General features: G+C 36.6%; 1 protein-coding gene across 1 annotated transcript in view; it reads right to left on the reverse strand.

Annotated features, from left to right (window-relative positions):
* PKHD1L1 (PKHD1 like 1) overlaps positions 1-17307 on the reverse strand; it is a 168107-nt gene that overhangs the window by 53404 nt on the left and 97396 nt on the right. Inside the window, 5 exon segments of the mRNA XM_017891546.1 lie at positions 447-598; positions 7025-7216; positions 8826-9855; positions 12196-12332; positions 14604-14845. Of these exon segments, the coding sequence (XP_017747035.1) occupies positions 447-598; positions 7025-7216; positions 8826-9855; positions 12196-12332; positions 14604-14845 (1753 nt within the window).

The raw sequence follows: 17307 nt of genomic DNA on the forward strand, positions 1-17307 counted from the left end.
GTTTTTTTTTTTTTTTTTTTTTTTTTTGTATTTTTAATAGAGACAAGGTTTCACCATGTTGGTCAGGCTGGTCTCGAACTCTTGACCTCAGGTATGGTTGATCTATTTCATGACATAAAAAATAAAGTTCTTAACTGCTGATCCCTGAGATATCATAAACACTCAGTAAAGGTAGGTTATTATCATGCTAATAATGACAGGGGAATAAGCTTAGTACTACAGCAATGTGGCAGAAAGATTGCTTACTTCTGATTCTCAAATGAATTTTTTTTTTTTTGGCTTACTTCTTAGATTCAGAATGGTTCGTGAAGAATGTGCAGGATTTCAACAGGTCAATTTGTGATAAAAGGTCCCTCTGGCCTGACAATGTGTGTGAGTAATTATGAGGATGTAGGCTGTGTTTGGGTAATATGCAATTATAATCATTAGAAGATAAATATTTTTACCTTAAATCCATAGAATGTTGATGTATATGAAATGTTGGTTATGTGATCCACACCTTTAAAATACCAGTTAATGTGTTTTGCATTTGGAATCAGAGCCATCCATCCAGACATATGAGTCAGTCGTTTCTTCTGAAATGGAATAATGCTTGTGCCTATAGGAGAACATAGAACAAGCAAATAATAGTAATCTCTACCTCTAATAAACTCCTCCTTTTATAAACAAGTGCAAATGTTGGTTTAGTTTAGTTGGTTTAGCAAATATTGGTTTAGTCTATGAAAGTCTTTAAAAAGATTAATATGGCATTTCATTACTTATATTCTAAATGTCTTCATTTAACTGAAGAACTGAAATGATTAATATTACATTCAACTGGAAAGTAAAATGCTTTCAAACTTAGAATTTTGAATTGAGATGGAGCCTCTATTCCTTAGGGAGAGATACACTTGAAACATTGTGAAATTACAACTGCTAAAATGAAAGTGCCTAAATATATTAATATAATTATTTAAAGATCATTGATCTAAACATAATTTCATTTTTATTCCTTAAGAACTTATTCAGAATCCTTGATGTAGAATATATAAAAACATAAGCTCTGATTCTTTATTAGTTTCCTATATCTGTTGAGCTCATTAAAATCTGTACAACACATATTAATTTTTAGTAGTAAATAGTTTTGTTTGAGTTTAATGGAGTTTTGATTTAGAGTTCTTAAAGAACAAGGCTACAACTAGACTTATAACTTAACATTGATGAAGATATATACATTTTAGGAATGAGAACTTTGAACCTGAACTACCTGTTATGGGAAAAACTGTATAATTTAGTAATGTAGAATATATAAAACATAAGCTCTGATTCTTTATTAGTTTCCTATATCTGTTGAGCTCATTAAAATCTGTACAACACATATTAATTTTAGTAGTAAATAGTTTTGTTTGAGTTTAATGGAGTTTTGATTTAGAGTTCTTAAAGAACAAGGCTACAACTAGACTTATAACTTAACATTGATGAAGATATATACATTTTAGGAATGAGAACTTTGAACCTGAACTACCTGTTATGGGAAAAACTGTATAATTTAGTAATGCTTTAGTCACAAGAGAGTGCCTGATAACTTTAATAGAAGATTTGAAAAGTTCTCTTACAATATAAAGGAAAGTTCTTTCATTAATTGCCCCTATTTTCTCCCCTTCCTTTACTTTTCATCTCAGGTTGGATTGTATATTAAATTAACAACCTCTTATTTTAAAATTTAGGAGGAAGAAGCTAGAAGCAAGATTATAAAATAATCTGTCATTCATTTACTTTTCAAAGTAAAGCCAAACAAAATTCCAATGTTGTGAGAGAACAAATTCATGAATTTCTATGCTTTATGAGTTAGTATTAGTTTTAAAAGATTCACGAGCAGAGGAACCAAAGACTTTCACTAACAAAAAATCCTGAAAAGTATGAAAAGAACTATGACTATAGTTGGATTAGTCATAATTATTGGATTATTGTTCAGCAAATATCCACTCCTCTCTTCTCCTTGAGGGCAAAGTAGACTTCCCTGCTTTGTTGATCTTGGCCAATGGGACATTAGTGGAACCGACACTAGCAAATGCTTGAAAAGTGCTTGCTCAGTGAGACTTGACTTCTTGAGCCTCTATCTTCACAAAGAGAAAAGCCTCCCCCAGGTAAACTGCTCTCCCTTTGCCTGACACCTGGAACGAGTACATGTGGAGTTACCTGAGCTCAGCTCTTGGCGAGAAGCAAAGTCTCATACTGAAGCAGAGCCTCCCAGCAGAGCCCAGCCTAGATCAATCAACCTAGCCTCTGGACACCTAAGAATAAACGATTGTAGGCTTAAGCTATTGAGTTTTGAGAAAGTCTGTTGTGAATGGTTAACATAGAAGAGCTGATTAAAATCATCCAAAAACTCTAGAATTTGCTCTTGGATTTGCAGAACTAAATTCCACTGATGTTTTCTTTCTTTTTTTTTTTTCTTGAGATGGAGTCTTGATCTGTCACCCAGGCTAGAGTCCAGTGGTATGATCTCGGCTCACTGCAACCTCCACCTCCTGGATTCAAGCAATTCTCCTGCCTCAGTCTCCCGAGTAGCTGGGATTATAGGCATGCGCCACCACACCTGGCTAATTTTTCTGGTATTTTTAGTAGAGACAGGGTTTCACCATGTTGGCCAGGCTAGTTTCAAACTCCTAACCTCAAGTAATCTGCCCACCTTGGCCTCCCAAAGTGCTAGTATTACAGGCATGAGCCACCGCACCCAGCCTCCAGTGAAGTTTTCTGATGCTTGGTATTGCATTTTAACCTGACATTTCTTAATAATTCAGTTTTTAAGTGAAACAAATTTCCATTTTGTAAGTTGCGTTTTCCTAATTTTTTAAGCTGCACTCGTTTCAAGTATGTCTGTTTTAAGTGTCTTGGACTGAAATATAAACTCTTTGAAGTTGATATTTTCTAAAAATAGGCTCATTAAGAGTTAGCGTCTCAAGTTAATTTGCCATCTGGTATAACTTCATACATATATTTACATGAAGATACACCATAATGCATGAGATGCTTTGATAAAGATATATAAGGACATATATAAAGTTATAGCAACCCCTTACTTCCCACTAACCTAGTATACTTTTAAACTTTTGTTTCACTTAGCATACGTATACAATCAGGACAAGTTATCTTTTTCTGTTTTTAAATTTTAGAAGTAAATAATTTTATTTGACTTTAATGGAGACCAAAGTAGCCAAGTGTACTTTACTATACAGTTGATTTTTTTTTTTCACATACAGAAGTAAAATGCCTGGCATAGTGTTTTCTCTTATTTGCAATCTGGTCTGAGTATTGCAACTAATTCCATTTAATTCAACACTTGCTGAGTAGTTACTATTTGCAATGTTCTGTGTTGAGCCTTGTGGTGTCAGAAAGATAAGTTTGTAGATCTTGACTTCTAGGTAGTCACCATTTAGTAACTAAATAAAAAATCTTAATTCTTGAAGGGAATAGACCAAAGGGTGCAGAGAAACTTGACAAGAAAGCTATAATCTTATAAATTCAGAAATAACCAGATTTCCTGAATCAAAAAACCAGAATATGAACAAATAAGCAAACAAAAGCTCCTTTCTAAAATCCTCACCACCACTAAAAATGACCATAAAAGAAAGCTTAGAGATTTGAAAGCTTAGATATTTGAATGTTAGTGCTTAAAAATTAATAAAGGAATATATACTTTATTATGTTGTATATTTAAAATAATTTACTTAGGAAGTTTGCACATCTCTGCGTTTCTGTAAAAGTGTATCTTAAATCATGTTTTAATAAAATGCTAATGTTCAGTTTACTCACAGGTATGCCATAAAGTATGTAAAAGGATGATTAAATAAGAAACTACTCTATGATACAGCAATGGGAAATACTAAAACATCAGTTCATTAGATAAAATAACTTCATTTGCTCTTGATGTTTTGGTTACCTTTTATTTCAGCTTTATTTGGAAGAAACATTCATAGATATTTTGTTTAAAATATTTTATTGTACCACAGACTTTAAAAGTTTAAGTAACATCATTCCATTCTGGACATCTATTTATCAGAAGAAAAGCAATGGTTTCTGGGTTTATATTATTAAGGCACTGTGACAGTGGGTATAGCTATTACTCAGATAGCAGGTACATGATCCTTTTAATTCACAGGGGGAAAAAAACTAGAAAAAAGTTTTAAAATTAAATGTAATAATTTATATCATCATAATGAATGATGGAAGTGGCGCTGCACACTTATGTTTTCTCCTGTAGATTCACTTTTCACCCTTTTCTAACCTGCTCCTTTGCCTTCTGGCTTCTAGTTGGGTTTGGACAGTAGGAAACACAGCAAAAAGAAGAGAGGGAAGGAGAAAGGTGAAAGAGAGGTATTTATTGCCTTGACTCTTACCCTTAGGGAATGTAGGGGGATCTTGGTGGGCTCTTGTATCTCTCAACCAAGGGGCACAGCTTCTTTCAGGCAGCCTTCTTCATACAGCTCTGTTTCTGGGTCCATGTAACTGCTCCTTCCCTTCATCTTTTCAGGGCCAGCAATGGCAATAGCATTTTCCCCTTACTAGCCCTTTGAAGAGTTCTATTGTAGCTGTTCTCTCAATGCCAGAAGTGCTGGTAGGGGATGCTGCCATGGGATTGTGTTTTTTGATCCCAGTAGGAATAACAGAATCTAAAAGTGGCAGGAGTCAGTGCTTAACCATTAGATATAAAGGTGGATTTAATTAGCACCATAGTCACTGGGCAGAGGATTGATCAGAGTGTTCTGACCTGCAGGAATCTGTGATAATTGATTGATTGATCTTGAGATTCCAAAGATTAAATAGAGAGTAGCACATTAAGGTGATATTTGGTATGCATATAGGAAGAAAACTAATAGAGGTCATAGATGGCAGAAGTCTAACTCAAATTACCTAGGTAGAAATTCACTGCTTCTGACCTATTTTCTAGATCCAAGCCAATTCACAGACCAAAAGCCTCACCACTGAGTGAAAGATATCTGTGACCAATTATACTAAGGAAAGAAAAATAACCAGACCTTCCATATTACTAGATCCTAGCTCTAAACTGATGCTAATAATCCTCGAAGTCACCAATGCCAACATGCTAACATGGCCCACCAGCCAGAGTAGGGGCTTATCAAGGGCAAGTGATGGATGAGTCTTCACTTAGTCTCACAGTGAGTCCAGTAGGGTCATGGGTATATGTTATGGTTATTTCTCCAGTTCCACAATGTACAGTGGAAACAGATATATAAAATCTGGTTTGAGTATTTGCAATCTGGTCTGAGTATTGCAACTAATTCCATTTAATGCAACACTTGCCGAGTACTTAGTATTTACAGTGTTCTGTGATGAGTCTTGTGGTGTCAGAAAGATAAGTTTGTAGATCTTACCCTCTAGGTATTCAGTTTAGTAACTAAATAAAAAATCTTAATTCTTAAAGGGCACAGAGAGACTTGACAAGAAAGCTATTATGTCATAAATTCAGAAATACCCACCTTCCTGAATCATATATAAAATCTAAAAGACTGGATTCATTTGAAATGAGGACAGAAGTTGAAATTCTTCTAAGAAATATCTTAGTAAGAGAAGCTGACAACATGGAGTGTAATAACGAAATTCCAGCATGTCCTGATGGGTTTGACATAAGTAATTTTAGCAGCTATCATGTGGCTGGTATAATTATGCTAAACATTTTCAAATCTTAATTGGTTTATATTGAGATACATGGTTTAAAATTTTTAAATGGCAAGTCTCTACTTTGTAAATATCATTAAATGGGAAAAATCAACAATATTGATAGCATTTTAAAGTAACATGAAAGTATTTGCAATATTGATGGGAAATGGTAAATATTGACACTATAAGAGAAAAATAAGTGCACTTGGATTCTGTTATCAAACTCTTTTTCTATACTTATGATTCCTTATTATGTGTTTACACCTTGATGATTACAGTTTTCCATATTGCTGTCAAGAAATTGCATCATTTAGATTTACCCAGAAAATGTAAAAAAAAATTTGACGATGATATTAAGATTTTGTTCAGCAAATCTTTGATTCATCAATGCTTTTTCCATTTTTCAGAATCTACAGTCCCTCAGAACAGTGTATATTGTGAGAGTGGATTAATTATAAATAGATATTTTAACTAATAATTTCTAGAGAGATGATGGATGGAATGATAAAGAGATAGAGATATAGATCTGAGCCAGTCAGGGTGGGTTAGGTCAGGTAGAGTGACACTAGACACAGTTAGTAACTGGAAGAATTCCCAAACTGGTTCCCCAACTAATGGAGCAGGGTCAAATATAGTAGTAGGAACTATGTGGATACTCTATACTCTAGGGGTGGCAAAGATGGTAGGAACCCCCTTAATTAAATAGAAGCAAGTTTAAATCCTCGAGTTGCTGGTGGGGTGGGGGTAGTGGGGAAATGCAGACATTAGTGCCATGATTGAAGAATTAAGAAATGTGAGAGTCAGGATTTTCACCACATCCCTATTTAGTTAGCTTGCTTGTTTGGCTGGTGCAAATGCCAGATGGATTATGAACAATGACAGTAAATTAATGCAACATAGTCAGGTAATGATGTCAAGCATATCTGGTGTTACAGGTACTGTACCTTTACTGGAACAAATCAGTAAATCCACAATCCCTGGCACCTGGTAGGCAGCTATTACCCTAGAAAATGCTCCCCCATCCCATCTCAATCAGCAAGGACAATCAAAAACATCTGTCTTGAGTGGCAGAAACACTGCTACATTTTTACTTGCTCCAAGGGCTATGCCAACATTCCTTCTCTCTATCATAATATTGTCTGGAGGTTTCTTGATAAGCAGAATACTGTGCTAGCCTCTGCATTTATAAAATGCTTCTCAAACACCTACTTTGAGAGTATTATTTGTTTCCTGCTTGGACTCTAATAGAAATAGTATACTTTCTGCAGTGTTTGAACAACCAAGTAACAATGCAAGAAGATGATGACAAAAGTTTAGGAAGATATATTTAAATTAGTTGTTTAAACTAATATATTACACTTACCGAAAGAGTCTGAAAGAACCACATCCTTTTCAAGCAGAGATACTGGAGAAGGCTGGTTGAACGCTAAACGGTGAAAGCTGACTGAAGCATCACAGACTGATCCAGGGAACCCAATGCTCCACTCAGCTTCCTGAGTACAATGAGAAGGGTCTAGCAATGAGCTGTGTGGAATGACGGTATGTCCTTTGTGCCCTGGGAAACAAACAAACAAAATGTTTTTTATTTCACATTAAGAAACATAAAAAAGGTCTACAATATACAGAATTGTGACCCATAGTACCACTAATACAATCTAAAGGTCTGGGTAATTTTTTGTTTGTTTGTTTGGATGGAGCAAGAGGATCTCATACAGAAGCATTGCAGTGCCTCTTTGGTTAGGAGTGTTATTGTGGATTTAGCTGAAACACAGGGTGTGAAGCACCCATGAGAGTTAAAGTTGGAAAGGGGAATTGGGATGAGTAGCCTATTCGAGGACACGGAGGATTGAAATCCAGGTGTTATGACTATAAAGCCTTTACTCGAAACTGGTAGACTACCAATAAATGTTCAAAACCTAAACTGAATTAAGTAAATCAATAAACATTACACAAAGCTTTATATACTAAAGGCATCCAAACATTCTCCTTCTTTAAAGTCACAATTAACGACTGTGGATGAAAACTTAAGTTTTGCATTTGAATTTTGAGATGAATCTTCTTTCATCCTTCAGAGTCTTTCAAAAGTAAATCATTACTATCTATAGGTTTACCTGTCGATTGACTCAGAGTATGAGGCACATAGGCTTGCTGTCTTATTTAGACAGATTTTTATCATTTACAATTTGTAAAAATGCTAAATTCTAGAAATCATGAATATTTATGAAATATTAAAAATGTGACCTACTCTGAACTTGAAATGCTGAAAAAAATTTAACCTACAATGTATGTGGAATTTTGTTCTCTTTTGGTATTCTTTGAATAAATTAAAAATTTAGGATTTAGATTGGAAGAAAAGGGTTCACAGCAGGTTTGTGACTTGTTTCTTCTCTTAAAAGTATTTTCACGCCGGGCGCGGTGGCTCAAGCCTGTAATCCCAGCACTTTGGGAGGCCGAGACGGGCGGATCACGAGGTCAGGAGATCGAGACCATCCTGGCTAACACGGTGAAACCCTGTCTCTACTAAAAAATACAAAAAAATTAGCCGGGCGAGGTGGCGGGCGCCTGTTAGTCCCAGCTACTTGGGAGGCTGAGGCAGGAGAATGGCGTGAACCGGGAGGCGGAGTTTGCAGTGAGCTGAGATCTGGCCACTGCACTCCAGCCTGGGCGGCAGAGCGAGACTCCGTCTCAAAAAAAAAAAAGTATTTTCACAAGGATAGATCCAGTCTGTCTACATTGCTTTTGTAAATAAGCCTGCAATTTATATGTTTCTGGAGCATGACTGGCTGGAGAATTAGTGTAGTGATGTAAGCAGTTTCTTTTCTGTGCAATTTAACTGAGTATAAAATGGAGGCATTCTAAAAGTGAAATGGTTTCCTTTTGTGATCAATATTTCCATGCATATTGCCCCAAATTTTCTGTTAATTTAAAATCAATGTGCCAATGCAGGAGAAAAAGGACATATTTGGAGGCTGCCTCTGACAGCTCGGTGCTCTTCCATTAAAGAATGTCTCATCTGTGCCTGGTGCTTGCCTCTGTCATTTAAATTATTAGTGAAGTTTGGTATTAGGTAAGATCTGTAATGCACCTAAGTCTGCTTTAAGAATTTAACTCTGTGCTAACGTATTTCCAATGGATTTTTATCACGAATTAAAAAGTAACATTACCTGTAAGTGAGCCATCAACATCAATCAATACTATTTCATGTTCCCAGCGAAAGCCGGCCTTGTTTGGTGTGTGAAAATACTGGATGTCAACAAACTTTGCACTCCAACCCCCACATCTGTCATTACAAACTCCAGAGATGGATGTCACTCCCAAAGCTACACATTTGGGACGGTCAAAGTTCATAAAGTGCACAGAAGATATAGTCAAGCCTTCACTAAATGGGAGAACCAGGCCTTTTGTTGTGCAAAATGCAGACCCCATTCCCAGTTCATCAAGATGGCCAACTATTTTGGCATTTTTAATCACTGCTCCATTGGTTTCTCCCCACCCTCCAACATAAGGAGCCAGGATCCTCTTAGTCTCGATTCCAGCCTCATAGTTATTCACCATCACAAAGTTATGGAACTGAAGGGCACCTCCATTGACCCACTCAGCTCCTTTTTGACAATTCCAAGTAGTAAGTGAGTTAAATATTGCAGGCACAGGCACTGTAGACGTACAAGATCCCGTTTGCATGGGGAAATATTCCTCAAAGATCCACATTCCAAACCAACCTTGAGAATGGACGGTATTGTTAAAAAATTTGCCAAGGGGAACTCTTTTTTGACAAATGTTTCTGTCATAGGATGGCCCATCAGGGTGGTTGTTCATCCGGTACCAAAAGCCAAAGTGAGTGCCGCCAGCAACAGCATTGTGTTGTATGGTATTGTTTGGGTTGGTGACCCAAAATGCAGCCGGGGTCACATCATCATTCAGTAGACTGGTACTTTGCTGTACAAATACTGCCAAGTTATACTGGAGGATATTGCCATGTTCAATACCGTCTTCTATAAAAAATGCTCCTCCCTTAATATCATATATAATATTCCTCTCAACCAGAAGATGGTGTGTGTTATGGATAGTAACAGCTCTGTTATAGGCCTGGTGAATTGCACAGCCTCTTACGTAAGATTTAAACTGTAAATCTCCAAGCAGGTGCCAATGTATTGGATATCGCCCCAACCGGAAAGCCTGGCCAGCATGGAATACCTGTTAAGCCCAGAAATCACAGTTATTTAGTAATAGCTCAGATGTTGAGCTTGTATTTTCTTGTTTCAAAAAAAATCTCAAATTTTATGTTATTATTAATACATTTATTTCTTCCAAAGTTTTCATGTTTATTATTTGAAAATGTCATTGAACCCCCAACCCACCATGTTTTTTACAATGTATAACAGACCACACTTACTACAAAATGAATGAAAGAACGTAAAAGCCATCTTTAACTCTTCTGCTTTTACCTTGGTATATTAGTAAACTTCTGTGTTTCAGAAAATAAAACATCTTGAAAGACTTCTTTTCTCTTTTACTTTACTTTGCTTCTTATGTAATAATAAGAAACATTTCTTGAATGTTTTATGTGTGCCAGATGTTGTGCTCCTTTGCATGCATGATCCTAGTCTTTGCCATAATCCCCTAAAGTAGGCACTTACCGTTGACTTCATTTTACAGATTAATAAATGGAAGTTTAGAAAGGCTGAGTATCTTGTTTATGGTTACGAAGTTCCGTTTAAACCCAAGTTGGTCTAACTCTAGAGCTGGTGCTCTTAATCACCGGGCTGTGCATTCTTTCAAATGGTCTATGATTTAATAATTTAATACAGAGGATACCAGTGTGTCTGTGTGCGTGTGTACGTGCATGCATGCATATGAGCATGCACAGGTGTGTCATATAATCTCATGGGGTAACGAAATAAAACATTAGGTCCACTATTTTTGTTGTCCATCTAAAAGTAAAAATTAACCATTATTAATATTCGATATTCAGATCAACCTAGCAATCTTACTTAGTCCATATCTCAGATGTCACATGTAACATATCTCAGGAGGAGGGAAGTTTACAAAATGGAGGTGCTGACTATGTCACCATCAATGCAGTCGCGGTGTGCCCCGTTTAACGGATTTATGGATTTTATTATCCCTTCCTCCCTCCCTTCCTTCCTTCTACTGAATACATGATAAGAACTATGCCAAACCCTGATTATACAGCCTGGATATAAATAAGATACACAGGAGTTTCTAATGTCATAGCAATAATATGCATATTTAAGTATTTGTTTAATTTATAATCAACTGAGAATCTACTATATGCCATGCATTGTTCCAGGGAATCAGCAGAGAACCATAAAGACAACATCTGTAAAATAATAGAGCTTATGTTCTAGAGGAAGAGATTGAAAATAAATAAAAATAGATATCCTGTTAGGAGTTATGTATAAATAAAGTAAATAGGAATTTGGGAGGAATTTGGGTGGCAATTTTAAGTAAAAGTGGTGAGGAAAGTCCTCTCTGGAGTGATTACACTCGTCAAAAGATCTGACTGAAATAGAGGTATAAGCCATGCAAGTATTTGGTGGAGGAGGATTCCAAGCAGAATGAAAAGCAAGTACAGGCTGGGCGTGGTGGCTCATGCCTGTAATTCCAGCACTTTGGGAGGCTGAGGCAGGCAGATCACAAGGTCAGGAGATCGAGACCATTCTGGCCAACATGGTGAAACCCTGTCTCTACTAAAACTACAAAAATTAGCTGGGTGTGGTGGTACACACCTGTAGTCCCAGCTATTTAGGAGGCTGAGGCAGGAGAATCCCTTGAACCCGGGAGGTGGAGGTTGCAGTGAGCCAAGATCATGCCACTGCACTCCAGCCTGGCAACAGAGTGAGACTCCATCTCAAAAATAAATAAATAGATAAATAAATAATGAAAAGCAAGGATGAAGGACCTGAGATAGGAATGTGCTTGACATGATCACATAAGGAGTCCTCTATTACTAGCATGGCACAAGCAAGGCATAGGGTCGTAGAATATAAATCAGAGGGCATCTCTGGGTCAGATCACATGGTTCCTATGGGATGGACTTAGACCTGTTGATTTACGTATACTATGAAGCCACTGAAGGATTTTGAAGAGGGGTGTAACAAGATATGATTTATGGTTTTAAAATTTTACTTTGACTGAAGTGTGGAGACTCCATTAGAGCAAGGTGGGAGCAGGAAGACCAGGTAGGAGAAAATCACAGCAGTCCAGGTGGGAGGAGATAGTGGCTCAGGCTCAGAGTCAGGTGGAGGTATGGAAAGAGACTGGATTCTGGATACAGCATTTTGTGGGTAGAGAAGACAGAATTGCTGATGAATTTGATTTAGGGTGTGAGAAAATTTGAGAAACAAAATTTTGGTATGATCAAATGGGTATATTAAAATTGTTTACTTATGTATCTGTCTCCCCTATCAATCAGATTCTAAGTAGCATTGACAAACAGCAGGAGCTCAATACATATTTCTCGTATGGATAACCTTGAGAAAACCACTGTGATTTAGTAATAATGCCTCTCACCTCTACATATTCTATTCTCCCAGTTACCATGTTAGCACCAGGTACAGGAGCATGAAACATAATACAGCCTCCAAATTGGTCACTTCCTATTTCTTCTCCAAACTTTCCTTGGAGACAGGTCTGTGTAGCAAATTCTCCTTTAAAACAGTTTTTAAAGCATCATTAAAAAACATGTCAGAATCCTCCTATATTGAGGATTTGAATCCTCAATTTGAATTTCTTATAAGTAATTGTATCATTTGATTCACTTATAATCTCAACCTCATCCTAGAACATAGTTATTCGTATTCACATCATTTCCTCTTTCAAATAGCAAGATAGGTAAGTACCTTGTCTTCTTCAACTTTGTATTCCCTAAAGTACTTACACAGTATTTTTCAGAGAAGATACTAAACAAATATTTGAATGATTAAGGGAATATTGATAATGGGATTCAGTTTTATTATTTCTGAAGCCTTCCCCAAGATTTGAGGATTAACATAATCAATGCAATTTTACATTTGTAGAACATGAGAATATGCATTATGTCACTTACTGTTACAACCATAGTAAATAGAACAGAAAGTGTTCTTAATTTAAACAGGATGAAACTGGGTTTCATGTACATTGTGAGACTTGATGTAGATGAACTGGAATGAGAACGTGGCTCACTTGACATCAAATCCCATGAGCTTTGTCTTATACTTCCTTTTGAAGAAAAGGCTATTATTCAAGCTGCATCAGTTATTATTCAACTACTTATAGTATTGTAATGATATCAATGATTACTTAAAATTTTTAAAAGAGAACTTGTAAGATGCATTATACTTCCTGCTATAGATATGAGAGCTGTGATAAACATCATTAAAATTCACCAATATCCATTTCCCTTCTATTTCTGGGTATAAGGGGTTTGCACTAACTCACTCTCTTCAAGTTAGACATAGCCATGGAATCAGTTCTGACCAATGACCCTTGAGTATAAGAAACACCTATCACTTTGAGACCAAAGCAATTAGTTGCTAGTGCTTTACTCTTCAGCAATCTCGTCTCCTGCCTCAGAGATCGCAGAAGCCCATGCTGAGATAGATCCTTCATAAGCCTGGATCCCAAGGCAATTATAATGAGAAGAGCCCACCTGTTGACCCATATGGGATACATGTAGTATGAATGAGAAATATACTTTTTTTTTTCTTTTTTTTGAGATGGAATCTCTCTCTGTCGCCCAGGCTGGAGTGCAGTGGTGCGATCTCGGCTCACCGCAAGCTCCGCCTCCCGGGTTCACGCCATTCTCCTGCCTCAGCCTCCCCGAGTAGCTGGGACTACAGGCGCCCGCTGCCACACTCGGCTATTTTTTTGTATTTTTTAGTAGAGACGGGGTTTCACTGTGTTAGCCAGGATGGTCACGATCTCCTGACCTCGTGATCCGCCCACCTCGGCCTCCCAAAGTGCTGGGATTACAGGCGTGAGCCACCGCGCCCGGCTGAGAAATAGACTTTTATATTTTAAATCACTGACATTTTGGGCTTGTTGATAAATAGAGCATAACCTAGTCCAGTGGTTCTTAACTGAGGCCAATTTTGCCCCCAGGGAACATTTTTGCAAAGTCTGCAAATGCTTTTGGGTGTCACAGTTGTTAGAGGAGGCTACTAGAATTTAGTTGGTAGATGCCAAGTGTGCTGTTAAACATTCTGTGATGCACAGGACGGTGCCCCACAGCAAAGAATTATCTGGGCCAAAATACCAACAGTGCTGACTTTGAAAAACTCTGACTTAGCCTACCCCCACTGGCTCAGATCTATATATCTACATATTTCCGCCCCCCCCCCCCCCATCATTCCATCTCTCCATTTGTCTGTCTATCCATCATCAGTCTAGGAATTAAAGTATCTTTCTACAGTAAATCTACTCTCACACTGTTCTGATAAACTGCAAATTCTGGAAATTTGAAAAAGTTCTAATGAATCAAAGATTTGCTAAACGGAATCTTTGTATCACTATCAAATATAGTTCTCCATATTTTCTGAGTAAATCTAAATAATGCAGTTTCTTGCTGTCAATATGTAAAACTAATCATCAAGGTCTAATCTAAACATAATAATGAATCATAAGTATAGGAAGAGAATTTATCAACAGAAACCAAGTGCACTTATTTCTCCCATTATAGTGTCAGCATTAACCACTTTTCTTCAATATATTCAAATATCTTCTATCTTCATGTTACAAATACTATCAGCATTTCCAAATTTCCACATTCAATTATATTTACAAGATATTTAAAGGTATCTTATAATAAGATTAATACCATTAAATTATATTTAATGATATTTACAATGAAATACATTGAAATAATGTATTTCAACATATACCAATTAAATTTTAAAAATATGTGGCATGATTATACCAACCACGAGAGCTGCTAAAATTACCTGTGTCAAATCCATCAGGACATGCTGGAATTTTGTTATTCCACTCAACATTATCAGATCCTCTTATTAAAATATTTCTTGTAAGAATTCCAACTTCTGCTCTTGCTTCAAACAGAGTTCCATCAGGGAGTGTGACCGTAATTCCTAAGTGTGTGTAATTTAGTGGATTACTTAGTGTTATGTTTATGCCATCAGCAGATACAGACGCAATGGTCCTTTTTTCATTCTCTCCTTGACTGTGTCTGTAAAAATTTTAACAAAACATTTTCAAAATTAATATTAATTGACATAACATATTGTTTTGGTATATTTGCTTTATTCATTTTAAATGCTTCTTTGAAAAAATAGGAAACTATTCTTATGTCATATAATATTCTGAACAGAAATTAGAATAAAATATTTTATTCTTGCTTTATTAACTAAGTTTTACAAATATTTTCAATTCAGTTAAATATTTTTCAAGTTCTACATTCGTTCCTAGAACTGGATTAGCTTTTTAAAAGTATTTGGAAAACTATTCATTTATAATTTGGAGGATCATACTCAGTGGTTCTCAATTGAGGATGATTTTATTCCTCCCAGGGGACATTTAGCAATGCCTGAAGACATTTTTAGTTATTACAATTGGGGGCTGCTACTGACATCTAGTAGGTAGAGGCAGGGGTGTTTCTAAGCATCCCATGATACACAGGATTTCCCCAACATAACAAAGGTGATCTGGTCCAAACTATCAGTCATGTACAAGTTAAGAACCTTTACAAAGGGGAGTCAGTGAAGGTTCCTGAACAGGGAAAAGAAATGATTGTGTTGAAGTTTAGGAGGTCTCATTTTTACCATTCCTCCAAATATACCCCAAATTCCAGTCACAGCAGAAAGAATTTGTCAATTCTATAATGTACACATTCATGCATTTAGTCATCCAACAAACATTTATTGAGGGTCTAACCTGCATTTTAGGCATGGAACTATGCACTGGGGATGTCAAGTAGAAAGTTTCCCTGATTTTAAGGAGATAAGTATGTCAGTGCTTGATTGTATAATATATTATCTACTAATGTGTGATTGCTGCTGTTAACAAAGGTAAGCCTAAGGGAGTCACCTCTGTGTTTTCCCAACATTTTCTTTTGACCCTTCTCTCGCTTGGCAAATCCTTTCCCTCCTTTAAATGGCAGTTCAAATGACAGTGCCACATGTGAAACAGATTCAAAGCAGCTCTCTCAACTTTCCCAACCCTACTTCTGCATTCTCAATACACTCTGCATAACGCTCTGGTAATGCTCAGAACAACCACGCTGCAGTCCTATGAGATGTCTTTCTGTCCCTTCCGCTGACTTGCCTGCTCTTCTAGGCATGAGATCCATTGAAATCATTTTATATGCTGAGCACTTAGTACAGCACCTGTCACAACTCAATAACAGGTTTTGATTGATTGAACAAATTAATGCAGAATGAATTTGTGGGGGTAACAAAGTGAAATGGAGCCCAAATAGGAAGGTGATGTAATATTCCAGGTGTGAGAGGCTGAGAACCTAAATCAAACTGAGAGCAGAGAAAACTGATGAGGGACATGCCAACGGGAGACCAAAAGAACTTCGTGATGCAAAGGAAATAATGAATGATGATAATTACAAGGTCACTGAAAAAGATTTGTGAAGAAGAAAACTAGAATGCAGGGGTTTAAAGAAAGAAAACAAAGGATAGTAAGGATAAAATAGAAGAAATGAGCATATAATATGTAAGCAGTTTACAACTCTAAAACAAAGGATTAAAAAAAAGAAAGACGCTACAGGAGACAGGAGAACAAAGCTGTTTATCAAGATAATGGGTGGATGGGGACAAGAATCATTCCAAAAGATGCAGGGAAGGAATTGTGGGGGAGGGGCAGGGAGCGGTGGATATTAAGGATGCTTAGAGATAAGGGTGAACCAGTGGTACAAGATCTCACAGGTAGTATGCAAAAAGGCTTTAGATTAGCCTCTCTTGAATTTTCCTGGATTCGGATGATACAATGATTTCTTTAGAAAAGAAGTTCTGAAAAGCATTTTCATACATTGTATGTACCTAAACACATCTTTCCTTCCTTTGTTGTAATATAACAACACTAAGTGTAACAAGCACTTAGTTTGAGCCAAGTTCTGCTTTTACTGCTTTAAACGTCATTAACTAATGTAATCCTTACTAATAACATTCCAATTTTACTGAAGCACAGAAAGGTAAAATAATATAACTATAGAACTAGTAAGTGGTATTGCTGGGAGCTAGACACAGACAAAATGACTTTTGAAGGCATTTTTTTTTTCCTCAATTTCATCTGAAATCTTTATTTCCCTTTGCCATGTAATATAACATATTCACAAGTTCAGAAAATTAGGACATATACATCTTTGAGCTATTATTCTATTACACTCATTATGTATTTGTATTGTGGTTTATTTTTTTATTTATTTTTTTATTAATAACTTTAAGTTCTAGGGTACATGTGCATAACATGCAGGTTTGTTACATATGTATACTTGTGCCATGTTGGTGTGCTGCACCCATCAACTCGTCAGCACCCATCAATTCATCATTTATATCATGTATAACTCCCAATGCAATCCCTCCCCCCTCCCCCCTCCTCATGATAGGCCCCAGTGTGTGATGTTCCCCTTCCCGAGTCCAAGTGATCTCATTGTTCAGTTCCCACCTATGAGTGAGAACATGC

Source organism: Rhinopithecus bieti, unplaced genomic scaffold (genome assembly GCF_001698545.2).
Source record: "Rhinopithecus bieti isolate Rb0 unplaced genomic scaffold, ASM169854v2 scaffold_18921, whole genome shotgun sequence".
Classification (NCBI taxonomy): Eukaryota; Metazoa; Chordata; class Mammalia; order Primates; family Cercopithecidae; genus Rhinopithecus; species Rhinopithecus bieti.